At 39.0% G+C, this 27,523-nt stretch overlaps 2 protein-coding genes across 2 annotated transcripts; both read right to left on the reverse strand.

The window, feature by feature from the left end:
- Window positions 1-1,969: 1,969 nt before the first annotated feature.
- LOC119779311 lies at window positions 1,970-13,310 on the reverse strand. The gene is made up of 10 exons (XM_038278910.1): window positions 12,912-13,310; window positions 12,800-12,834; window positions 10,959-11,076; window positions 10,323-10,863; window positions 10,011-10,173; window positions 6,462-6,819; window positions 6,350-6,384; window positions 3,062-3,164; window positions 2,437-2,971; window positions 1,970-2,284 (listed from the first exon to the last, which is right to left on the reverse strand). Exons 1-10 carry the CDS (start codon window positions 13,246-13,248, stop codon window positions 2,137-2,139), a joined length of 2,373 nt encoding a protein of 790 aa, XP_038134838.1. The 5' UTR covers window positions 13,249-13,310; the 3' UTR covers window positions 1,970-2,136.
- A 9,747-nt stretch (window positions 13,311-23,057) lies between these two features.
- On the reverse strand, window positions 23,058-27,094 carry LOC119779269. The gene is made up of 2 exons (XM_038278839.1): window positions 27,045-27,094; window positions 23,058-25,330 (listed from the first exon to the last, which is right to left on the reverse strand). The coding sequence occupies exons 1-2, from the start codon at window positions 27,057-27,059 to the stop codon at window positions 23,561-23,563; spliced, it is 1,785 nt and encodes a 594-aa protein (XP_038134767.1). The 5' UTR covers window positions 27,060-27,094; the 3' UTR covers window positions 23,058-23,560.
- Between the last annotated feature and the right edge of the window lie 429 nt (window positions 27,095-27,523).

Raw genomic sequence — 27,523 nt, forward strand, 5'->3', positions numbered from 1 at the left:
GGAACATGGAACTTTAAAATGGATCTCAAATCATAGTGTGGTTTTGCTGCCCCCTAGTGGTAAACAAGAAACGAAGCAATGATGCTTTAAAAAAAAAAAATTGTTTCAAGCATAAATTATGCTGTCTATACGCTCTTCTGATTTTTGGCAGGAGTTTAACACCTTAAAAAAAAAAAAAAAACTTTCGTAAATGTTCTTTAACGTTTTCCAGGCCAAGGGCCCCAAACTAGTGATGTTATGAGATGAGCCGAGGCTTCGAGGCGTGTGTTGAGTAATGGAGGGGGCGTTTCCCCGAAGCGCGTGTCGAGGCATGATTAGTATCCTGATGATACTAATTTGCATTGTTTTGCCTGAGTAAAAATATAGATTGGGTAAATTAGGTCGGTTTAGCCAAAATATTGGTTGAACACAAATTCCAACCAAAAACCATGAACTGTGTGGATCGTTGAAGCAATTTGGCCAAACGGTTCAATGCCCCATGAGGCTTCATCTCACCATCAGTTTGGGGCCCAAACTGATGGTGAGATGGAGCGGGGATCCCCTAACTATATATATTGTATAAAAATTCTGTTATACCAAACTGGTCCTATAGTCTCTCTATTACAGATGGTGTAATGTAGCGAAAGTAATTTCTCCCTGGGATTATTCAAGTATTTTGGATTCTGATTCCTTTTTGATGGGACAGGTGTTGTGAATGAAACGGTGCCCAGCTTTAAAGAGCTCCTGTGTGTCGCATTGATGACTGAAAGATATCTTCTGCCTCTATTTATCTGTTTACTGCAGTGTGTTGAATTCATGTTAATGTGTATTTAAAGACATTTCAATTAGTGGAAAAGAATGCCGGGGGGAATATAAAAAAGTCTAATTAACCGAAACTTTTGCGAACCCCATGCAGTACCTCCATGGACCCCCTAGGGGTCGCGGACCCCCTGTTGAAGACCTCCACTCCAGGTGTTACAGCAAGCTTATACTTCAGGGTATATTCATTCACACTTATTGGACATCTATTTTCATTAAATAGCTGAGCCACCAGAAGGACTTTATTTTGAAACCTATTCGGGGTAAAGCAATTAAATGTTTTTGTAAAAAAAAATATTTTTATTCCAAGTAAAGACTTTATTACAGGGGAACACAATTTTTTTTTTTTTTTACATCCGCAACTTTTAAAATCCCCCCTCCAGTCTGCACCGGACTGGAGTTGTGACAGGCAGCCCGGGGCACGGTTGGCTACGCTCTACCCCTTTTATTCATTTGACTAGCTAATCTGAATAACTCAATTCAATTTAGAGCGAGATCATCTGTGGTAGTAACACTAGACATCTTCCAGGCATGTGAGCAAAACTAGCAGCAGTTCAGCGAACATGAACAATGAATGGTAGCTGGCGCGCGGATGATGTCATAGACACTCCGCTTTGTTTTAAAAAAATATAAATATAAGAAATAAAACTGCGGTTGTCTGGGGGACAGTGATTGGCCTACATGTTATGAATGCTGGCGTACCATAAAGAATAAATTATGAACAGTTTAGTTTGTGCCTTCAAGTCGTTGCCCATAGGAAGACGTTACTTGGATATAACCTAATGGAATATCTTCAGAACAGCTCCAAATGACACAAAACTAATATGGGTGATTAGAACATAATGTAATAACGTAAAATCAAGGGGCCAATGTAAAAAAAAAAAAAACGGCGTTCCCCTTAAAGTGGAAAAAGAATGTCTAATTGTTTTTTTCTTCGGTCCAGGCTCAAGCTGTCTTAGCTCAAACCTTTAAGCAATTGCAAGATAGATTAAAAGTAATATTTCTTATCATAGAAATATAACTGCAAATCTTCAAGGGCCAAATCTGCCAAAATTATGTTGGCTGTATTATTTTAAACACGTTTAAATCATCCAGTTGTTGAGTAACTCTGCAGTATATCTGTGTTAGATATTTAGAGCTGATAAAAAAGAAGCCCAACACCAACCAGCACTGGCAACAGGATTTTATTCAAGGTTGGTTCAGAATAAAAAAATGTGACGTAATATAAAATTTGATATAAAATTATAGCATTTAATAAAAAAAGGATAATATTTCTGGCAAACATTTTCAGGGTTGAAAGGAACAAAAGCCAGAACTGTCTGCAGAAGTTTTGGCTCTCTATGTGGATTTTGGCAAAAGAACCAGCTTCTTCCTCAGAGTGGAGTGCAGCTCAGGTGCCTGTTTTGCTGGACCTTGATAAGTCGGGGCCTCTTTCTTGCACACTTCGTCATTTACACGGTGGAGAATGGTGACTATGTCCTCACCCCTGAAATTAGATTAGATGTTAATGTAGCAGCATAGAGCCAAATCAAACAAAATAGAGCGCATAGTGATGCATTGAGATTATAAAATAGGAGCTATTTGACATTAAGACCTTTAAGACATGTAAGAAAGAGTTGTTTGAGGTATTTTATTCACCTGGGGCATTGCTGCTGCAGCTGATTACAAACAGACTGGATAAACCAGCTTCCTTGATTTGGATCCCTAAAAGATACATAATCTTCAACAGTGGATAGAGCGACCAGAACATCTGCTGCCGCAGGGATGGATGTGGAACTGTCCTCCTCCAGATCTTTCAGCAACACTCTCTGCTGTCTTCCATTTCCCTGGCAGGCCTGGATCAGGAACACTTTGGGTTTGCCGGTGAGGGGCGACTGATCAGTGGCCCTAAAATACCTTTTGATTTCTTTAATCTCAAGACGCCCTGAGTCTGTACCCAGAACTACGCCCGCTTCTCCGTGGGTCAGAATGCAGCAAACAAATACGTCGCCATGGTTAGGGAGCTGCCGAAGGTCAGTGAAGCGGTTCTCAGACCATTCCTGGATGCCCTGCAGATGGACAGCATCACCAGGAGCAGCAAAGCACTGCAGTGTCTGAGCCATCTGGTCCCTAGTTTGGTCTTTACACATCAGCACTCTGAAGCCCAGCCAGCTGAACACCTTTGCCAGGCTTTCTATAGGATTATGTTTAAGAGAGAAATTACAGTTTAGCAAACATTAAATGAGATAAAGTAAAGAAAAAAAGAAAATGAACAACAACAGACCACCATCTTTGTCTGTTCCTCTTCTCAGTTTTGCACTCTGGAATTTCTCGTTGTTTATGATCAGGCAGGAACCAACAGGCTGGCTGTTTATTTCATAAACATCCTAAAATATAGGAAACTAGGTTATATAAGCAGTTTAATAAAACAGCAAAGAAAGTATTCTATGAAAGTATTCTCTACACACTTTACTTTAGAAAGATCCTCAACGCGAAATGTCAAATACCATATTTGACTTATGAAACACTTCCACAAAATACACGATGTGCACAATTATTAGGCAAGTAGTAGTTCTGAGGATTTTTTAAACAACCAAAGTGCTCTTGATCATTCCAAGATATTAATAAATCTTAAACGGAAATATAATTAAGAAAGTAATGTAGAAATGTTGGCTTTCTTAAGGAAACATCTATGTGTGCACATTTATTAGGCAACTATTAGCATGCAGAATTATGATGCAAATAAGTTAAAATTTTAAATGTTCTCATCTTTCTTGATTATTTTTATCCAATAAAGCGATAAGAATAAACTAACTATTGAAAATGTGGCAATAAACTTAAATAGAAAAATACATCAGCGACTATTATACCCCCTTTTTTTAAAAGCATCAGTTAGCATAGAATCTGTGAGTTCCTTAATCTGAAGATGATTACGATGATTTTGTGCAGCAGGAACCACTTTTCAGAGAGGTGGACTGTTTTCCTCTCTGGTTTAAAGGAATAGTACACCCAAAACATGATTAGCCTTCATTTTCTACTCACCCCCATGCTGAACAACACTCTGGAGTACTTTTTTGATATCTCAAATGCATCTGGAGATCTGGGAGGCTTCTTGCTGTCTGCTGACATTCAAATAATGGAGGTCTATGGTGCCCGAGGCAGAAAGGTCCATAAAAGTCCACAAAAAACGTGTCAATATTCCTCCATACCGCTCGTCCAATGTATTCCAAGTTTCCTGAGTGGGTAGCATCCAGAATTTACTCGAAACGAAGTCATTTAGAATGTTTTTAGAGCATAAACAATAGTGTATAGGATTTCCTGAAAGCGCGCACATGCGCGTTCACGCCGCTACGGAAGCCGGCAGACCAAACCAGCTGAAAGTGCGCATTCAGCGTCTGCTCTGCCAATAATGCAAGCGTAGAAGAAGAAATGTGCTGTTTACCTGTGCAAAGAAAGAAACAACGAAAGAAAAATGTCTGAGGACTTCAGTGTTGAGGAAGAGCATGAGTTCTTTGCTGAGCTGAATGCGCTGGTTTGGTCTGCCGGCTTCCGTAGCGTCGTGAACGCGCATGTGCGCGCTTTCAAGAAGTCCTATACACTACTGTTTATGCTCTAAAAACATTCTAAATGACTTCGTTTCGAGTAAATTCTGGATGCTACCCACTCAGGACACTTGGAATACATTGGACGAGCAGTATGGAGGAATATTGACACGTTTTTTGTGGACTTTTATGGACCTTTCTGTCTCAGGCACCATAGACCTCCATTATTTGAATGTCAGCAGACAGCAAGAAGCCTCCCAGATCTCCAGATGCATTTGAGATATCAAAAAAGTACTCCAGAGTGTTGTTCAGCATGGGGGTGAGTAGAAAATGAAGGCTAATCATGTTTTGGGTGTACTATTCCTTTAAGAAGGGCCCACAAGTTCTCAGTAGGGTTTAGGTCTGATGAGGTAGAGGGTCGGGTAATTGTTCTCTCATCTTCAAGGCGAGCCACACAGTGGAGTACTTCTATGGAGGCGATGAAGAGCCCTCCTGCATAAAAATCATGTTCTTTTGGAAAGACTTTCTCCTTCTTCAAAGTGACAATAGGCTTAGGTGCTGAGTTGGACTCAATCTTCAACCTGATAAAAGGTCAAACTAATAATAGCTGCCTATGCCAGCACCGCTGCTCCACCTTGGTGCCGTCTGATGCGAAGTGGAGCTCTGTGCCCTTCACCAATCCAGCCATGGACTCATTCATCCGGCAGTCCAGAGTCACTCTTATCTCAGTCTATAAAATCTTGATGGTTCACCATACATATCTTGTTCAGTGATGGTCTGGTTCCAGCCTTCTTTACCTGAATACCTCGTATTTCTGGGCATTCCAGGTAGGTTGCAGTTCTGGAATATGATAACATTGGAGGATGAAAGGTTCCCGGTTGCTTGACGCTTGATTCTTCTAAAATCTTTGGCAACTAATTTGTGTATTTTTTCACCAACATGTTTTGTTCAATCCTGTTGACTAAATGTTTGATGGTTCTGGGATCACAAATGTCCAGAAGAGGGTCACTGTTTCTCTTTAAAAGGTAAATGTTAAAGAAGCTGGCTTTGTTTACAGGATGCTGTATCCAACTACATTAATGGAAGATTAGGGGAAAGAAAAAGGCGTAGGAGGAAAGACTGATCAACTAAATATATATCAGTTCAGTGATTAAAAAAAAGACAGAAGAATGACACTAAACTAAAAACTAGCATTACACAACTAAATTGAAGTTGGGGATCAGAGAAAGAATTCCACTTTTATAAACTTAATTACTATAAGAAACAAACCTTTCTATTTTACTTAGAAGCACCTGGATGTTGATAAAAAAAAAATCTGATAATAAATTAGATGATTCTGATATCCTATATATTAGTAAATCCAGCTTATGTTGCAGTGAATAATAATTATATTATCTAAACATATCACCATTTGAATTGTTGAGATAAATAAAAATATTACTTTAATTACGGACATCATGATTCCAGTTTGTTCAAGCTGCAAAACATCCTTTACGGACGGTTATTACTGCTTCAGATCATCCCTGAATACGACGACAGGGGCAGCAGAAACATGAAATGCATGAACTAATTATCTAAAAAAAAAAAAAAACGTAATTTTCTTGAATAAGGTTTATAATCTGAAGACAAATCACCCAAAACTCAGCATGTTTTACATGAAATTACCTGGAAGTTTCTTTACTTTAATAAAACTATTTACTTTAAGCTGACTATATTTAAAATCAAAGAGAATCAATTAAATAAGGGAGATAAATAAAATTCTCCTTTATTTAATCTCAAAGCTTGATTCATCACTCAGGTATATTTAATATTTCCTAGACTTTTAGAGTCCTTAAGTACAGTGTAATAACTCTAGAATTGTGAGAAATTGGAAAAATAAAGAATCTTGCAAACGTAGTCCAGTGGGTATTTTTTGAACTTTTACGGAAATAGATCAATGTTTTTTTTTGTTTTTTAAATAAAATCATATTTAAATCCTACTTAAGGCTGTTTAAACCCAGCATATCTCTGTCTCCAGAACAGGATCTGACCTTCTTCTGCCTTTTGCACTCTGGCTCCATGTTCCCTAAATGAAAGTGAAACAAAAACACATGAAACCGTGGCAGGAAAATAAGGCCTCCATTCTTCAGTAAGTTGATTTACCTTCATCAGGTGAGGTGGTTTGGACTGGCGCTGGTAAAACACTGGTGCCACTAAGTTGGAGGTTCTCCAGGTCAGGAAAAGTTTCTCTAACAGCCTCATCAGTTTGCAGGAGGTCCAGGAAGTCCTTGCAGGTTTTCTCTGATCTATTCATGATCTTATCCACCAGCTCTGTAACGTGGCCGCTCACATTTTCCCTCTTGATGCTCTTCAGGTTGTTGTAATCCCTCTGAGTTATCAGTTTCTGTTCATGAACCTTGTTGAGGATAAAGTTGTAGTCTCCACAAAAAATATCCTGAAGTTTGGTTTTATTTTTCCTAATGATCTCTTTTGAAGTCATGCTGGGATAGATCTCTATTACTCAGGTAAAAACAAGTCGAATAGCTGATTTCAATGCTCCTCCTTGTCTCTCGTGTTTCCTTCTTAAACACCGCGCTCACAATAAAAGCAGGAAGTGTAAAACAGCGGGTTAAGACCGAAAAACCAGAGCTGGTTAAACAGAAAGCTCTATTTCTACACGGATATCCAGCCAGCTTACAAAAAAATACATAAAAACCAACCAGGTGTTGGCTTTAGAGTGTACCGTAAAACCACAATTAGGTAAATATAAAGGAGCTGATAATCTCCCGCCAGGAACATGGAACTCTGAAGGGATTCTCAAAATAAAGTCTGGTATTTGCTGCCCCCTAGTGGTAAAAGAGAAGCGAAGCAATCAAAGTGGGGATGTTTTTTGTTGTTTCAAACAAAAAACGTTTTCTGAGTTTTAGCAGGAATTTGACGCAAAAAAAAATGTTGAAAGTAAATCCTTGTTCAATGTAGCTGATACAATCATTGATAGAGCCTGTTTTTCCTCACCCTTTAAATATAATAATTATAGCACTTTTTCAGCAAGATGAAAATAGGTTGTTCAGTTTTTTTTTTTTTTTGGAAGCAGAAGCCATGTGGATATTTCATCAGAAACTTTTATTATACTCAAAAAAAGTTGAGAGATGTTTCTTTTATGCTGCCTGTTGCATAGGATTTATCCTGCTAACCATGTCAACTTTATTTCTATAGCACATTTAAAAACAGCTAGATCTGCCCAAAGTGCTGTACGAGAAATATTCTAAAGTGCAACAAATAAGTAAAAAGATCAATACAAGTTACACAAACATAAAAAAAATATATATAAATAATAATAATAATATTGGGACAATTGACCCCAATGTACATTTTTGCACAGAGCACCCTGAAACAATCAGTCATTTATTTTGGAATTGCAAAAAGAATATTTTGGAAGGAATGTAACAAAATTATAATTTGTAATATTGATGCAAATTTTTAACAATGTTATGAACATGTTATTTGTGGTTTACATTGGGAAAAACCTAATATATATATATATGGGAGAGTAGCAAATAATCAAATCACAATTTGATTAATTAGATAAGTTTTTTTATTCAATAATAAGTCCTCCTAGTCCTTACCCTTTTTTCAATATGGGTTAAAGAAATGGAATTAAAGCCATTCACTATTTCCAAAAGTACAAACAATAAAGCTATTAAATACATAACAGAGCCTTAAATCAATCAATATATTTAATTTACTATCATGTCAATTTGTTTTCAATTTTTTCTCTGTTCTGAATGTCTAACTGTAGATACCAATATCCTTGATACTCCTTGTTTCATCTTTTGTGTTTGTTTCTTGTCCTATGTTTATTTTTGTAAACAAAGATGTTTATTTAAAAATAGTTTTTTAATCATTGCTACAGGGATTTGGTTTCTAGTTCTCTATTTTACAATTCACAAAACAATATTCTCAACCTTCTTTTCTTTCCATCTGTTTTAACTTTCCTCTTTTAAGAGGGAACTGATGCATATGAGCACCTTTCGCGGCTCTGTGGCATTGCTAACCTTCTCAGATCTTTGTTTGATGACCTCTTAGCTGAACTGAAAGCCACCTGAGGTTTTGAGAATGGGAGCAACAGCAAGCCACACTCTATGCATTTCCTCAAATTATCCTTTTTTGACTGTATCTTTTAAACCTTAATCTCCCCACAGACAGAATGTGGACACCTGCGGTCTCGGAAGTGAAATGTGTGAAGAAAATAAATTAAAAAAATTCACCTTAAATGCTTCTTTATTGCTGACTCAGGCTGTGCTCTGGCTCTTCTCATAGTGAATTATTTAAAATGCCAACATTAATGATCCAAAATGTACATTATCAACTTGGAACACAGACATAAAGGTGCATCTCATTACATTGAAATATTTCCGATTAACTTCAGAATTAAAACACTTTATTTACAGCAATTATTTTTTCAAATCTAGGTAATAATGGCTTTTTGCCACAAAAAAATCACGTTTTCCTCCCCAAAAATGAAGCTGTTACACAATAAAAATGTGTTTTGGTCACAAGCCTATATTATTATCCTATATTATCACTGATATCCTCCATTTGAAGGAAAGTCACAACAAGTCAGTTCTAAAGACATGTAATAGGATAACTGCAGCCAGAGAGGATTGTTCAACAAAGCTGACTGAAGAATCTGATGTGGACTCTGTGTGGAGTCAGTGCCTCATGACTCACAGTTATCCAGAAAATGAGTTACAACTGTTGTCTTTGTCAGAAGTGTCTAATCTTTTAGGACAGAGCCAGTGTTGCTCAGTGGTTCATCTTTGTGTTTCTTAAATGAAAGTGAGTTCATTTATGCTGGAAATTAAGGTCTTAAAGTCTAAAGGAAGAGTGAAGAGGTACGTTCCCCATGCTGTAGAGGGAGAGAGTTAGGCTAAGTCTGGGAAAGGTGATATAATCTGCCCAGAAATTAACACTAAAATTACATATCCTAGATCACATGAATGAACTATTTCTGTTAAAACGCTTTATTCATCACATAGCAGAAGACGTTAAGAACTAAATCTTAACTCAGAACCTTTAGCAACGGCAAGATAGATTAAAAAACATTATATTTTTATAATAGAAATATACCTGCAAAACTTCATGGGGCCAAATCTGCCACTTTGGCCAGACATATGAATAAGTACCAACAGGTCCTTAGTAGATGTCTTGGACTTTTTTCTTTAAAAAAAGAAAACCTAAAGAAAATAAATAACATTGATAATCCAAAGTGAAATTAAATCTCTCTCTCTCTCTATTTATATATGAAATAAAATATTCAGTCAGATTTAATTTCATTGAGCCAAAATGTCCAAATAATAACCATGTAGGTAAGGTTTTCATTATATGTGAACTTTAATAAATACATGGAGGAAGAAAATTAACATGGATGTATATTTTTAAACACATTTAAATCATCCATCTACTTGTTGAGTATCTCTGCAGATTATCCATGTTAGATATTTGGAGCTGATGAAAAAGAAACCCAACACCAACCAGCACTGGCTAAAGCATTTTATTCAAGTTTGGTTCAGAACAAAAAAATGTGACTTAATATAAAATCAGATGGAAAATTACAGAATTTATAAAAAGAAAGGATAATATTTCTGTCAAACAATTTAAGGGTTGAAAAGAACAAAAGCCAGAACTTTCTGCAGAAGTTGTGGCTCTCTATTTGGATTTTGGCGAAAGAACCAGCTTCTTCCTCAGAGTGGAGTGCAGCTCAGGTGCCTGTTTTGCTCGAATATGTGTATTATGCTCCTCATCATATATATAGCCCTCTTTCTTGCACACTTGGTCATTTACACGGTGGAGAATGGAGATTATGTCCTCACCCCTGAAATTAGATTAGATGTCAATGTAGCAGCATAGAGATAGAAAAAAAGCCAAAATCAAACAATAGCGTGAAGTGATGCATTGGGATTATAAAATAGGAGATATTTGATATAAGGCATATAATTGGGTGTTTTGAGGTATTTTATTTACCTGGGGTGTTGCTCCTGCAGCTGCTCACACACAGACTGGATAAACCAGCTTCCTTCGTCTTTATCCCTAAGAGATACATAATCTTCAACAGTTGCTAGAGCAACCAGAACATCTGCTGCCTCAGGGATGGAGGTGGAACTGTCCTCCTCCAGATCTTTCAGCAACACTCTCTGCTGCATGTTAGGTCCCTGGCAGGCCTGGATCAGGAACACTTTGGGTTTGCCGGTGAGGGGCGACTGATCAGTGGCCCCAAAAAAACGTTTAATTTCTTTAATTGCAAGAGGCTCTAAGTCTGTACCCAGAACTACACCCTGAGCTCCGTGGGTCAGAATGCAGCAAACAAATACGTCGCCATGATGAGGGAGCTGCTGAAGGTCAGTGAAGCGGTTCTCAGACCATTCTTTGATGACCAGGTCCTGCACCTGGATGGCATCACCAGGAGAAGCAAAGCACTGCAGTGTCTGAGCCATCTGGTCCCTAGTTTGGTCTTTACACATCAGCACTCTGAAGCCCAGCCAGCTGAACACCTTTGCCAGGCTTTCTATAGGATTATGTTTAAGAGAGAAATTACAGTTTAGCAAACATTAAATGAAATAAAGTAAAGGAAAAAAAATGGAATAAACAACAATAACACACCAGCATCTTTGTCTGTTCCTCTTCTCAGTTTTCCTTCCTCATCAGATAGGCTCGGGAATTCCTTGTTGTTTATAATCAGGCAGCAACCAACAGGCTGGCTTTTTATTTCATAAAAATCCTACAAAAAATGAAAACTATGTGATACAAACAGTTAAATAAAACAGCAAAAAAGTATTCTATGAAACAATTCTCTACATATTTTCCTTTAGAAAGATCCCCAACTCGAAATTATGAAACACTTCCACAAAATACATGATGTGCAAAATTATTAGGCAAGTAGTAGTTCTGGGGATTTATATATTTTTAAACAATTCTCTAGGTCATTCCAAGATATTAGTAAATCCCTAACCTAAATATATTTAAGAAAGTAAAACTGAGATTTAAGAAGGGCCCACAAGTTCTCAGTTGGGTTTAGGTCAGAAGAGGTAGAGGGTCGTGTCATCGTTCTCTCATCTTCAAGGCGATCCACACAGTGGAATACTTTGAAGTTGTTATAATCTTGGTACTGATGACTGGCTGGTTTACTCATTTCATTCACCTGCTTCACTCCTGCTTGTTCTCCATCCTCTAAGGGCTGCAGCCTCTGCGACACATTTTGGGCGGCACCCGCCGCTTCCTGTTGGCAGCCCACCGGCTGGATCCTAACTTATTCTCTAAGATTGGACTGAACTGGTAAACCAGGTTAGTGATTCACGTTCATTATCTTCCTCCACCAGATTTACAAGGTCACTAAACTATGTTTCCTTTCTGCAGAGGTTCCTGCGATATACGCCTTAGCTGATGCTACTAGATATCCACCAGAATTTAATAAACGCTTTTGAATTATCTGTCTGTCTACCTTAAACACTGGGTCCCCTATTCTGAGCCATGACAGAAGGAGGCAATCAAGAACGCTCTGCATAAAAATCCTGGCCTTCTTGAAGGACTTTTTCCTTCTTAAAAGTGACAGTAGGCTTCCTAATACTAATTACTAATAATAGCTGCCCTTGCCAGTACTGCTGCTCCACCTTGGTGACGTCTGATGTGAAGTGGAGCTCTGTGCCCATCACCAATCCAGCCATGGACTCATTCGTCCTGCAGTCCAGAGTCACTCTCATCTCATTAGAATATAAAATCTTTATAAAGTCTTGATGGCTCACCATATTAGATATTGATTGGAGCCTCTGTGAGATCTATTTGGTTGGGTGGACAGTAGTTGCTGACCCTTGCTCACTACCATCATGCTAGGGCCACATCCCCTTTCAGCCGACAATACTAACAACCTAGCAGTTTAAGGTCTTTTAAAATATTTATTTCAACACAGACATCAGGATTCAAGTTTGCTCAAGCTGCAAAACATCCTTTACGGACGGTTATTACTGCTTCAGATCATCCCTGAATACAATGACAGGGGCAGCAGAAACTCAGTCAAAGAACTAATTATCTAACGAAAAAAAACTTTATTAGTTAAATTAGGTTTATAATCTGAAGACAAATCACCTAAAACTCAGCATGTTTTACATTAAATTACCTGAAAGTTTCTTTACTTTAATAAAACTATTTACTTCAAGCTGGCTAGATGTAAAATCAGAGAATTAATTAAATAAGGGAGATAAATAAAGTTCTCCTTTAGTTAATTTTAGAGCTTGATTCATCACTCAGGTATATTTTCCAGACTTTTATAGTCCTGTAATACAGTGTAATAAATGAAAAATCCAGAATTGTGAGAAAGTGCAATTGGAAAAATAAAGGAAAACAACCGTTAAGTTACAAAAATAAATAGATCTATGTTTTTTTTTTTTTTTATCCTACTTCAGGCTGTTTAAACCCAGCATATCTCTGTCTCCAGAGCAAGATCTCACCTTCTCCTGACTTTTGCACTCCGGCTCCATGTTCCCTAAATGAAAGTGAAACAAACACACATGAAACTGTGGCAGTAAAATGAGGCCTCCATTCCTCAGTGAGTTGATTTACCTTCATCAGGTGAGGTGGTTTGGACTGGCGCTGGTAAAACACTGGTGCCACTAAGTTGGAGGTTCTCCAGGTCAGGAAAAGTGTCTCTAACAGCCTCATCAGTTTGCAGGAGGTCCAGGAAGTCCTTGCAGGTTTTCTCTGATCTATTCAGGATCTTATCCACCAGCTCTGTAACATGGCCGCTCACATTTTCCTTATTGATGCTCTTCAGGTTGTTGTAATCCCTCTGAGTTATCATTTTCTGCTCATAAACCTTGTCCAGGATAAGGTTGTAGTCTCCACAAAGAATATCCTGAAGTTTGGTTTTATTTTCCCTAATGATCTGGTTTGAAGTCATGCTGGGATAGATCTCTATTACTCAGGTAAAAATAAAAAGCGCTCACGATAAAAAGCGGAAGAAGCTGCAGGAAGTAGGAAACAGGAAGTTGTAATTGTTAGCGAATGTGTTTTACGACAGACTCTTTATGGGGGATGTTACGACAGTGAAGTGTTTTATGGCAGGGGAATAGTTTTTGTTGGGACCTGTGTTAAGAGAGCACATGTTAAATAAAACGGAGTGCTGAAACAATAACAAGGAACTCATTATTTTAGAATAAACGAACAAGTTTATTACATGGTGTCAGAAGTGGCGGAGCTTTCAACCACCGGAAAGTTTTTGTTTCGAGAACCCGGCGGAATGGCCTGATTGGAAAAAACGTTTTTCCCGTTACAGGACGACAACTAAACTGGATAAGGAAGATGGTCCAGTTCAAGTGAGCACGCTGGTTTAAGCACTCGGTAAGGAAGCGGAGAACATACTGAGCACCTTTACCTACAGAGAGGGTGAAAATGAAGATCAGTTTGACGTAGTTATGGCAAAGTTTGATTCCTACTTTATTCCGAGACGCAACGTTATCCACGAATAGGCTTGTTTCAACCAGAGAGTGCAGCATGTTGGTGAACGCGCAGAGACATTTATCCGAGCGCTGTACGAACTGTCAAAGCACTGTGAATTTGGGGCGAACCGAGATGAACACATTAGAGACCGGATCGTGGTCGGCATCTCGGACAAAGAGTTGTCACAGAAGCTGCAGCTCTTCCCGAAACTCACTCTGGATGTGACGCCACAGGGGGTACGGCAGTCCGAGGAGGTGAAAACACAGGTTAACAAGCAGGGAGAACGAGTCTGTGCTGTCCAGGAGGTTGCGCAGAAACATGGCGCCGCGCGGGTTAAAGACTGGAGACAGTGCCAGGACAAGCAGAAATACAAAGACAGTGACCGCAGAAAATGTGGACGATGCGGCAAAACACCACATAGCTAATATGATAAGTGTCCAGCAAGACAGTTCACGTGCAACAGATGTGGGGAAAAAAGTCACTGGGAAAGAGCATGCAGAAACAGACTGGTGAGTGAAGTGACAGAGGATGATGAACAAAATAAACATTATTACCTGGGCTCAGTTACAGTAATGGTACATCAGAAAATGATGATGAATGGACAGTAACACTGGATATTGAAAATAAGCCAGTAAAGTTTATAATTGATTTGGGAGCGGACTGCAGTGTTATGAGTGAGACTGTGTATAAAACACTTGAGCCAAAGAGAGTCCTACACAAGACAAAGAAACTACTGAGTGGTCCCGGGGGTGGTTTGAACTGTTTGGGGCAGTTTACCGCACAGACTGTATACAAGGGCAAAACATACATGTTCAGGCTTTATGTTATTCGAGGTGAGAGTGTGAACAACCTGCTCAGTAGCCCAACATCTTTAGCAATGGGACTAATAAAGCGAGTGTATGAGGTCCAGACCAGTGAACAGGAGTTTGGCCTACTGAAAACACAGCCTGTGAAAATTGCACTGCAAGATAATGCTCAGCCCTATGCAGTAGCCACAGGACGCCGGGTCCCCATACCCCTATTAAAAGCAGTGAAGGAGGAGCTGGACCAAATGGAGACAAATGACATCATCGAGGCTGTAACAGAACCAGTGGGGTGGTGTGTACTGATGGTGCCGGTCCCGAAAAAGAATGGAAAGGCACGCATCTGTGTCGACCTAAAGAGACTAAATAAAGCTGTTAAAAGAGAGAGGTTCATTCTGCCCACAGCAGAAGAGATAATAGCCAAGTTGGGTGGGTCCACCATTTTTTCTTCTCTGGACGCAGCTTCTGAATTTTGGCAGATCCCTCTGGACAAGGACAGCCACACTGTAAACCCGAACATTACTACTGACTAAAAAGTATTGTGAAGAAAACAATCAAAATCCACTATCAAGTCAACCCAACTTTAAGTTACTAAGTGTTCCGAACGAGGAATGCATTTATAATTTCGTGCTACTTAAACTCTCTGAGTGATCACCATTGCCTTACTCGAAAGCTTTGAATGCACAGAGACGTACAACGTAATGACGTCAGTGCGTCCAAAATGTCGGCGGGAACCAGCCAGGCAAAATCAAACCAACATGGCGGTTGGGAAGCGAGCGAAGCGAGCTGTTGCTGAAGTCAAGAAAACGTGTAAGTATGATGGTTAAGTCTTCACAAACACATCTGCATGTTGTTTAATTGTTTAAATGCCACAGAGAAGTCGTTTTTTCTGCTTGTCTGCGCCCTTATTTTACACATTCGGCGTAACACGCGGTCCATGTAACACGTGCCGTTCATTAAAGAGACATGCTAATAAATGACCAACTAATTATCCCTGACAGAACTTGTGTTGTTTGCATCGGGATTGCGGGATGATTGGAGGGGGAGAGGCGTAGTAGAGGGAGTTAACTTGTTACTGTGTAATACTTTGCTGTATACTTAATTGTTGAGTTGGCAGCTGTATTAGTATTCAGAAATAGTTACAGTGTGCTTTTGCATTTTCCAGAGTGAGGAATCAGAGGAGCCGGACATCAGGAACACAACCATTGGTATTGTCACAGAGATCAGAGGAAGAAGTCCATCTCTACTTCACTTCAGTCCTGTATCCACAGTCATTGTGGTTGAAGATGAATTTGTCATGAGGGACATTACCACATTTGCTGATGCATATATGCTACTTTTTGGGCTGGTTTATGCTTTGCATCTGGACTACCCAAAGAACCTTGTTGGCACCTTCACCTTCATTCAGAAGCTGCTCATGGGTTTGGATGATGGTGCACCCCTGAAACCATCTCTGCTTTCTTTGAAAAATTACCTGCTGTCAATGTAGACAATATGTAATCGTCCTCCATCCCTTCCTTTCTTCTATATTCCCACCATCATTCCCCTTCTTCCTTCCTAGACCATTTCTGTTGTTTTTCTTTTTATCTTTCCTCCCTCCTTTCCCTACATAATTTCTTCTTCCATCCTGGACCCAATCTCATCTGTTTGATCATACTTCTTTACTTCCTTTCGTCCCACCACTTTTGTTATTGTTCTTGACATGATCCAATCTGTTGCCATTCTCTATCTTTTTTTTTGATCAAGGAGGACAACAGGAAGGTTATTAAAAGATACATTTTCTGGTATAAGGATATTCTAAATGGGTTTAAAGCACTGGAAGTGTGTGTGTGTCTTAGTAACACTCAAAATGGATATACATCAGAGTGAGCGCAGGAGAAAACCAATGGACCAAAAAGGTTTTATTTTTTTATATATATTTATATATTTTTTGGCCCCTCTTTTCAAAAAGCATAGATTTAAATCTATAATAAGACTTATTTTTATTACTTTTTTTTATTTTTATTTCTGTGCAGTAAATTTACATCTTTAGATGTATTTTTTGGTTATTTATTGAATTTATTATTTATTCATTTAAAGTTATTTATTTTCTTACGTTTTTGAATAGAATGCCCATAGCTGTAAGTTCTCTATTTTAATTTATTTAAGGCCATACCTTTACACTGAGTGCAAGTTTCCAGTGTGTTTACTTTGAAAAAAAATTAACATTTGCAGTGATTTAATCATAACCATACAACCTATTTTATGTAATTCATGCGTGGATGCGTATATTTTGAGATTTTCAAGACATGAGCGGTTTCCTACAGGTGTTTATATTTACGAATTTTGCATTTGTTCCCCTTTGCTAGTTTGATCCCCATGGATAAATGGTTTTAAGATGCAATATTTGATCTTGACCACCGAAGATCCTTGTTTTTTTTTTTCTGTAATACATTTGCAAAGAATTTTCGTCCATACAGATGTGTATGTGTGTAGTGTTTGTTTACAGTTTTGGAGAAAATATATTTGAATAAAAACATTTAAATTATTCTGCATTGTTTAGTGAAGAAGTTTGAGTATTCTGAACTTAAAAAAGTAGTTTAGTAGTTTAGGTTATGAGCTGTATAAAATTATCTTTTTGGTTACTACATAGTATACTTTTTGAGTTTAAAAAAACTTAATAATTTGAGTAACATATCATCCTAACAAATTATTACAAAGAAATAAAAAAATGTATACAAATCAGATTAAATGTTTTAAGTAGAGTGCACACACAATGTTTACTTTTAGAGAATGAGTCAAGGTCGTAACAAATGCAGAATGAGAGCAAACACTTCGGTGTGGTGGCCTGGCTTAGCTTCAAAAATGCCACACAAAGTGGAGAACTGCATGTACTGTCGGGAGCACAGGAGGGCACAAAACAAAGAACCTCTCCGGTCAACACCCCTCCCAGACAGGCCATGGAGAAAAAATGGCATAGATCTTTGTGAGCATGGAACAGTGAACTTTCTTGTCATATCAGACTATTATTCCAGATACCTGGAGATTCTCCACATGCCAGCCACCACAAGCGCTCAGGTGTCTCTAAAGCTGAAAGCTGCTTTTGCTCGGAATGGAATACCAGAAGAGGTTGTCAGTGACAATGGGCCACAGTTCAGCAGTGAAGTCTTCAAAGACTTTGCCCATGAGATAGACTTTAAGCATGTGACCTCCACAATCCACAGGGCAACGGACATGCTGAACGTGCAGTGCAGACAGCCAAAAGAATACTGCAACAAAAAGATCCACTACTGGCTCTTATGATCTATAGATCCTCACCGTACAGCAGCACTGGTGTCAGCCCGGCAGAACTATTAATGGGCAGGAAAATACGAACAACCTTACCTACTCTGGATAAAGTCCTGCAACCAAAATGGCCAAACCGACAGCACATCAGAGCTAAGGACGCTGTGGAGAAGAGGAAGCAAGCTTTCAATAAGCGACATGGTGTGAGACCGCTCACACCACTGCAGCCGGGAAACCCTGTTCTCGCTAGGCTGGACAATCAGAAGACCTGGTCCACACCTGCAGAAGTGGTTGGGGAGAGTACAACGGAGAGGTCATATGTCATCGCTACAGAGCAAGGAGCCCTGTACAGGCAAAATCGTCATCATCTCCAAGCACTGCCTGAGGTGGGGTCCTCAGTTGAACAATCTGTGGAACCTAACACACGATGTTCAGGCGAGCTCTGGAGGTAGCTCTCCTGGCCCTAAGGAGACCCTTAGTGTACTGCCTCAAACCAGATCTGGTAGAGTTGTTAAACCTGTTCACAGACTAGATCTGTAAGGGATGTTATGGTCAAGTTGATCTAGAGGAAATCTGATATTGTGTTGATATAATACAAAGCTGTTTGTTGATGAAGCCCTAAATGGCTGGTTATTGAAAATGAATAAGGACGTTACTGTTACTATGCAGAATCAACACTGTATGCATTAGTGTTGATACTGTTCGCTAGTGTTATTGTTTGTTTTTTTTCAAAAAAAAAAAAAAAAGTGGGAGATGTCAGAGAATGTGTTTAACGACAGACACTTCATGGGGGATGTTACGACAGTGAAGTGTTTTATGGCAGCGGAATAGTTTTTATTGGGACCTGTGTTAAGAGAGAAGTTAAATAAAACGGAGTGCTGAAACTAACAAGGAACTCATTATTTTAGAATAAACGAACAAGTTTATTACAGTAATTTTTTATTTTTAAGAAATATTTATTGCACTTAGTGAATTTACAGACGATTACAGACAATCAGATATCGTCTTGAATACACGGGACCAACAACGTAAAATATGTAGAGAAGTCCACTTGGATTGATCTGAGTAACAGTGCAATACAATACAAGCAACAATTAGGAAGAAAAGACAGATAAAACAAATAAGCTAGGGGGTTGCAATCTAAGTTGAACATATCAAAGACAATGTTTTAATTGCTTTTTGCTTTTCAGAATGTTGGATGGAGTGGATGTATTGATTGAATTTGCAAAAGAATGCAATAAAGCAGGGCGTTCTACCTCTAGATCGGCATTTATGGATATAAAATTTGGGGCGACAGTGGCGTTGGATGTAGGAGTTTGCCCTGAAATCGAAGGGTTGACGGTTCAAGCACTGACTCCGAGTGTCGTTGTGTCCTTGGGCAAGACACTTCACCTGCATTGTCTACTGATAGTGGTAAGAGGGCCTGGTGGCACCAGTGTACGGCAGCACCACTTCTGTCAGTGAGTCCCAGGGCAGCTGTGGCTACAATGTAGCTTGCCACCATCAGTGTGTGAATGGGTGAACGAATGTAGTGTAAAGCGCTTTGGTCAAGTCTCCTGGCTTGAATAAAGGCGCTATATAAGTACATGCCATTTACCATAAAATTTGGCCATAATAAGAAGCAGATTTATTAGCTACACAGTAGAATTACTATGGGGATCCTTTGCTACAATTCCAAACAACACATCCCTCCAGAACAGAAGAAAACTATTATCAATTTTATCCTGGATAAGACTGCATATTTTTTTGCCAGAAAAATTAAACAATCAATGTTAATTTTGAATCAATTTTGTTAATAGACTTTAGCTGAGAAAATTATATGGATCAGTTTAAAGGAGATTTCTTTAATCTTATTCATTATCAGAAATTTATTATTAATCAGCCAAACCTTTTTCCATTGCACATCATCCACAAATGAGTTCCAATAAGAAACAGCATGAGGCAAAGACATTGTATTCATTTGAAATAAAGTTCTTATTGACTTACATTTCTGGAATAACTAGATAAACAGATTTTTTCTGCAGTTGTATTAATAGGAGACAGCATAGATATGTTATGAGCATCAATCCTCTGTTGATGTTTACAAAGCATACATATTCCAGAGGGAATTGCCCCAAACACTTTAGTGTACTCCATGGGTGTTACAGGATTATCATACTTTGCCAGAAATTCATCGAAGGATAGAGGAAGGCCCTCGTTATTAAAAAGTCAATCTACAAGTCCGATATTTTTCTGAAACCAGTTTTCCTTAAAGAGTGATTTGTGTTTATATAAAATATCTTTGTTATTCCAGATATAATATTTGTGTGGTGAAAAATTGTGCTTATAGATGAGTAATCATGATAAGAAGGCTTGGCGATAAAATGCAGAAAGTTTCAGAGGGATTTTTACAAACATCTTAATAACACATTAGAAAAAAAATGAATGCCACCAATCTTTGACAATATGTGGAGAGGTGTGGTGTTCCATCTTGAGTTGTTTAAAAAAAAAAAGTTGTTTTAGCCAATTAATTTTAAATGTATTATTTAAAGTATGAAAATCAGGAAAATTGAGACCACCATTTTCATATGAATTCATAAGAACACTTTTCTTCAAGTAACAGTAATCTGTTGTCTACCCGTTTCTAACGCGATCTGTCTCCTGTTACCAAGTCTGCCTGATCCCTGTCTGATTCTGCCTGCCTTAATTTCCTCTCTGCTCTGCCTCTGGATCCCTGGATCTCTGAATCGTTCCAACCGGACTGCCTGCTCCCCTCTCACTGGATCACAAACTCGGAATAGCTCCGCTTAACTGCCTGCCTTCCCCTCCTGGATCACAAACTGGTAAACCTCACACAATCTGCCCGCCTGTCTGCCTGCAGCCTGTTTGCTCCACTCTGATTCAGTCCCGCTCTCAGAGCAACCTGTTCAATAAACCGATCAAACGTCACTAACCTGTCTTGGTTTATTTGAATCCAGCCTCTGTTTCATTACAGTATGTGGACAGCAGAGTCTTGTTTGGAGGAAGTAGCTCTTCTGTGTTTGGAGATGCGTCTGTGGAGAGGTTGCTTGGGTTCTCCAATATAAAGATCAGAGCATTCCTCACTGCACTGAACTGCATACATCACTCCCCTCATATTTGGTCTGTGGATTTGTCTAGAATGCACTAGTCTGTTTAAATCCGGGCGTACACTGTGCGATTTTTTTCAATCGTTGCACGCAGCTGCTGCTCACACTGTACGACTAAATGCAAGGTTTAGTCTTACAATGTGAGCTCACGATTTATGTTCCGCCCAACACTTTGATGCGATCTACCTGCTCACACTGTACGACTAAAAACCACGTCGGACTCAGCTCCGCAGTGAGATGGAGCTGCTCTGTAGCTCTCTATCCGGAAGCCAAACACATAGAAGGGGTATTAAAGGAATAGTACACCCAAAACATGATTAGCCTTCATTTTCTACTCACCCCCATGCTGAACAACACTCTGGACAAACCCTATACACTATACGCTGAACAAACCCTATACACTACTCTTATGCTCTAAAAACATTCTAAATGACTTTGTTTTGAGTAAATTATGGACGCTACCCACTCAGGACACTTGGAATACATTGGACGAGCAGTATGGAGGAATATTGACATGTTTTTTGTGGACTTTTATGGACCTTTGTTCCTCGGGCGCCATAGACCTCCATTATTTGAATGTCAGCTGACAGCAAGAAGCCTCCCAGATCTCCAGATGCATTTGAGATATCAAAAAAGTACTCTAGAGTGTTGTTCAGCATGGGGGTGAGTAGAAAATGAAGGCTAATCATGTTTTGGGTGTACTATTCCTTTAAGCTCACTCTAGTGAACTGTGCTGCCTTGGCAATTTGTGCAATTTTGTGCTGAAAGCCCTATAAAGAAAAGGCGACGACGTATTTGGAAAAAAGACATGGAGCAAACGTGGCTACTACGGTCTGTCAATTTTACAGACAGAAATCCATTTCACTCATTGCATCCCTGCCACGCTGCTGTGTTTACATCTGAGAGGAAGAATAAAAAGAGGAATCCTTGTTTGCACATGCCCACTGAGTGATTTGCCCGCGACGCTGGGCATGTGAAAAATATGTTTGATTTTCTCCTGACCTCATGTTTCCTGATAGGGAGCTGGTCGTGAGAGGCTGATCGCCCCTCGTTACCCCCTGTACACTACACGACTCACGACCCATGATCAGGCTGAAAGTCGAAAGTCTCGCACGACTGGAAAATCGCCCTGAAAATCGCACAGTGTATGCCGGGCTTAAGGGTCTTGTTTGGTTTGAATATACTGCGATTTTGTGTTTGGAGAAAATCCTCTTTTGAGTTTTTCCGAAACTCCAGCAACATATGGGATGGTGATGTTTTTGCGTCCAGGATCTCACGTTAGCAGATCACACTTTTTATCTGGGTTAATGTTTGCCAAGGAATTTGTAAATATTTCTTTAGCAGCAAATTAAATATTTAAGGCTATGGTTAAGGCTATGGATAGGGTAGTTTGAGTTTCAGTTAAGGCATGTTCAAATAAATGAGCTAATAAAAAAAATTCTTAAAAATGACAGAATTTTAGTAAAACAACATTTTATTAGGGACACTTTAGAAAAAAACATTTGCCAATCCTAATAATGTGGTGGTTAAAATGAGCCAACATTTAGAAACACTTAAACAGTCTTTTGTAATACAGTCATGTGAAAGTGAAAGTCATGCGGTCAGATGAGACCAAATGAAGAACTTTTTGGTCATAATTCCACTAACTGTGTTTGGAGCAAGAAGAAATATCCCAAGAACATCATCCCTACTATGAAGTATGGGGGTGGTAGCATCATGCTTTAGGGGTGTTCTTCTGTAGTGGTTAGGACATAGGGCTTGGAATCCTGATGTTGCGAGTTCAAAAACCCACTCTGGCAGTATTATATTTTAATATTCTGGGAATATTAACATTGCAGCTGAATCAATAGTTAAAAAAAAAATCATACATTGTGATTTCTGGATTTTTTTTTAGATTTTGTCTCTCACTGTGGACATGACCCTTCCATGATTTCTAAGTAGGAGAACTTGCAAAAAAAGCAGGGTATTCAAATACTTATTTTCCTCATTGTATATGCTTAGAATCAATCAGACATTTAGACAATACTGGAAAAGCCATTAACATTTTTTTGTCATAATCAATTGTACTTTTATGTTCAAATGCAAAAAAAAAAAAAAAAAGAAATGTGATACATCATCTTACCTTAACTAACAATTTGATAAGATGTAAAGAAAACTAAACCTGGATTATTTATTATTACTCCTTACTTAAAAGAGTCTGATTGTGTCAAACTGTCACAAAAAATCTGGTATAGTCAAGAAAACAAAGTAAAATTTTCATAAAAATTTATAGAGCTCTAGTAATTACTTTTCTTTTTGCTGCTTAGGGTTTCTATCGTGCAGCCGGAGAACCTGGATCTGGTGAAGACAGCTCTGGTTATAGTAATAAACGGTGTACTAATTCATTCTTGACAATTTCAACTCTAGGATCTGAAAATAAGCATAATGAAAGAAACTGGAATATTTGAGCCTAAACTGGTTTTCAGGTACAAATGGGTAAATGATCCTTTTTGTTAGAACAGGAGACATTTTTATGAGTTCAAAGGTATAATCTTTGTCTTTTTGCTGCCCTGCAGTAGTCTGCATAAGTAGTTCAAATGTAGTGGTTTACATTGTGAGTCTAGACAATTTCCATTACCCATACATTGCTTTCAAGAACTGCATTAAATTCAGAACGGAAGTCAGGGAAGTTTTCGTAGCTGTTAGCTATTTGTAGAATGCTCCCACATGTGTGTCCCACTGGTCGCCTTGTGAAATCTGTCATATCTTGAAATTCCACATAAATACTATCTATTACTATAAGATCAGATCCGGTGCAGTATTGCATAAACTTATGAATTTTAATGTCATCCAGCTCTTTGATGAATCTTTTGAGATAGTTCCCCACTTTTTTTTGCATGGGAGACAAATCCTCTGCAAATTTCAGCAGTTGGCAGACTTTTCTTGGTGTTGGTTGCAGGTCAGAGAACAACTTAATTAGTGCCTCTGGAGTAATAGAAAGATGTGGATTGATGACCTCCTGCCAGCAGCAAATAACGAACATTGGTTTTTGGACAAGCTCTTTATGTGCTATTTCATCTATGATGGTGTAAAGATTCTCAGCAGTTATTTGTTTTTTACAGCTATAACTATCAAGAACTTCCAAAAGATCATCTAAGTCAACAGCAGAAAAGTTCTTGACTGCTTCTCTTAAAACCTCACATTCTTGGCTGCTGACAAACTGCAGAAAGTGTCCTTGAAGATCACTTTTAACAGCACCGAAAAGCACTTGTTCAAGAAAGGGGATTGCAAGTTTATTTGGAAAATATTGACAGTCGTGGTATCCTTTCAAAAGTATTCGCCCAACTGCCTTCCATTTCTCAGCGGTAAAATCATGGCGAATGAATGGCACTTTGACTGTTGTACCAAGAGTGCATCGCTTATAGAATTCATTCCAGAAGCAGGAGAGTACATTTCTCAGTATTTCCGATCCACTACCAGCTTCCTCTTTGTTGTCTGGAAGTATGCGCTTCACTTTCAGTGTCTTTCTCATAATTTCAGCATCAGAGAAAGCACTAATAATGTCATTTAAAGTGTTAGTGTGACGTACAGTGATTGTTGTTTCATCCTCTGGATTAGCTGGATTGAGCGGTGCAGGAGAACCCTCATAGATTATTGTGTCTGCTGAATCTTCTTCATCATCAGATTTGGGGCCGAAAGTTATTTCTGAATCATCTGAAAGGTCTGAATCAGGTTGGACTTCAACATAACTCTTCCTGAGTTCCACCCCTTGCAAAGGATTAATTTCACTGCTATTGCTTTCCAAGACAAATATGACATCAGATTTCTGACTTTCATCTTCTTCGGGATCTCTCAGCTTTGTTGAAATGTAGAAGCGCAGAGTTGTCAGCCTCGCTGCTTCATACATAGTGCCAATACTCTGGCAGGTGTCTTCAGTAAGGTGGTTCAGTTTAAAGTCCCAAACCTCAAATTCAAAATCTGTTTCAGGTCCCTTAGGTGATATGCCATCAGGGAAAAATAGTTTCTTTCCTTCCTGAAGAATATCTTTTAATCCGGCATCAGTGGCCATCTGAATTTTTCTAGTGCCACCTCCCTGCTTCGCTCTCACCTCTTTGGGTACTTCCCCATCACTATGGATCCATCCAATCTCCACATTTCGTGATGCTTTTTGCTTCTTTCGCTGCCTTGTTCGTTCAGGTGAAGTGTTCTCGGTTGAAATTTCCCCTTTGTTTTTCATTTCCTCACTTAACCTCTGCAGAACTCCTCGTTTTCTTTTCGAGGATGATCTTTTGCTGCTGCAGAAATGGAAGAGGGCAATTCGGTCTCCATAGGAGGGGATGAAGTTTGCCAGAGTTGAATGATCCATCAGCGCTATGACATCACAGTCAATCTAAGCACAAAGAACAAGAAAATAATTACTTTTTGCCAATATTTTCTCTATCAATCAATAAGACCACTATTAACATTGCACATTGGATATCTACTGTTTTGGGGAGGAATACAAAAAAGGAAGAAGGGAGCTTTAGCGTATCCTTTTAGGAAATGGATCACCCATTATAAAAAAACAAAAACAAACAAAAGAGAGTACTTTATCAATTGTGATGTAGAAAGATATTACGACAAATAGTCCATTAAAGGCAAAAAGTATTATGGGTACACACAAACATCAACATTGTAAATCATCCCAAAGGGATCTTTATTTTAATCTATACATTTGTTAATAGCCTTTTTCTTTCCGTCTATTTATCCACCCATTCATCACATCATTCTGCGTTCCCACTCGCCAACGTCATCACGTCACCCTGTGGTCACAGTTCAAGGCTACATTGGGTTCCGATGATCATGTTTTATTAAAAAAAATTTATAAAAACTTTAAGCACCACATTGTTTGATGTAGTGAGATGTGACTGTAGCCTACCATCTCCACATTTATGTAATATTTATTAAATAATTCTCGGCCTGCTAGGTATTCTCCGGTGAATATCAACCCAAGCAGCTGTTATAAGGACTCTAGCCGGCTATCCATCTTAGCTTCAGGTCTTAATATCAGTCAAATTTAAAAAACACGGTGAAAGTCAACTAATTTAAATGATAAATCTAATCTAAGCTTTCTCTGATAAACCACTGCATCTGCTTTCTATTATGTTGACAATCTCCATCGACGTAAGCTAACAAACATGTTAGCATCTAGCCGTAGCCATGTCTACGTTTTTTTTCAATTGTTGCACCCAGCTACAGCTCACACTGTACGACGAAACTGCAGGGTTTTGTCGTACAGTGAGTTCACAGCTTACGATTCATGTTCAGCCCGACGCTGTTATGCGATCTGCCTGCTCACACTGTACGTGTAAAAACCACGTTGGACTTAGCTCCGCAGTGATATGAAGCTACTCAGACCCACCTGTCCGGAAGCCAAACGAGGAATATGAAGCTCACCACAATGAACTGCGCTGCCTTGGCTATTTGAGCAATTTTGTACTGAAAGCCCTAAAAAGAAAAGGCGACTATGTATTCAGACAAAGACATGGCTGTGCAAACGTGGCTACTATGGTCTGTCAATTTTACAGAAAGAACTCCATGCCACTCGCACCCTGCTTCTGTGTTTAAATGCTGATGAAGATTCTCAGACATACAGGTCATAGTCATTCCGTAAAATTTTAAAAACAATCCCCTGGACTTGGTTTCCAAGATTTGAAGACAGTTCGCTTCTACTCCAGGAAGCTTTATCAATTCAAATGTCTGTTTGAATTGAGAAAGCTTCCTGGATAAACGTCTTCAAACCTTGGAAACCAAGTCCAGTGGATTGTTTTTAAACTTTTACGAAGCTTCTGTGTTTACATCTGAGAGGAAGAAGAAAAAGACAGATGCTTACTGAGCGATTTGCCCACGACGGTCAGGAGTAAGTCAAATATGTTTGATTTTCTTCCGACCTTACGATTCCTAATCGGGAGGTGGTCGTGAGAGGCTGATGGCCCCTCGTTACCCCCTGTACACTACACGATCAGGCTGAAAGTCGGCCCGATCAAAAAATTCTCTCATGACTGGAAAATCGCACATTGTACTCCCGACTTCAGAGACTAAGCTAGCTCTCTTGTTTTACTCACCTTCTGCTTTTCCATTAATGAAATAGAATCTTTGGGGACTCCTCGGGCACGTAAAAAGTTGCGTAAGTCCGTCATTTTCCTCCTGTGTGTCACTGGCCGTCCCAAACAACTCACATCTTTGTGAGTGAAGCTGCTTGCTCCCACATCTCTTCCTTCATGGTGCCCATCTACATTAAGATCCAAAAGTCTGAGATTAAAGTCAGAATTCTGAACAACTGAAATAAAAAAAATCAGTTAACTTTCTTTTTTTTTAGTGGCCCTAATCCTCTTCCGTACTTGATTTACCTTCATCAGGTGAGGTGGTTTGGACTGGGGCTGGTAAAACCCTGGTGCCACTAAGCTGGAGGTTCTGCAGGTCAGGAAACGTTTCTCTAACAGCGTCATCAGTTTGCAGGATGTCCAGGAAGTCCTTGCAGGTTTTCTCTGATCTATTCATGATTTTATCAACCAGCTCTGTAACGTGGCCGCTCACATTTTCC

The sequence above is a fragment of the Cyprinodon tularosa genome, unplaced genomic scaffold (assembly GCF_016077235.1).
Source record: "Cyprinodon tularosa strain WSP-4 unplaced genomic scaffold, ASM1607723v1 ctg145, whole genome shotgun sequence".
In the NCBI taxonomy this organism is placed as follows: Eukaryota; Metazoa; Chordata; class Actinopteri; order Cyprinodontiformes; family Cyprinodontidae; genus Cyprinodon; species Cyprinodon tularosa.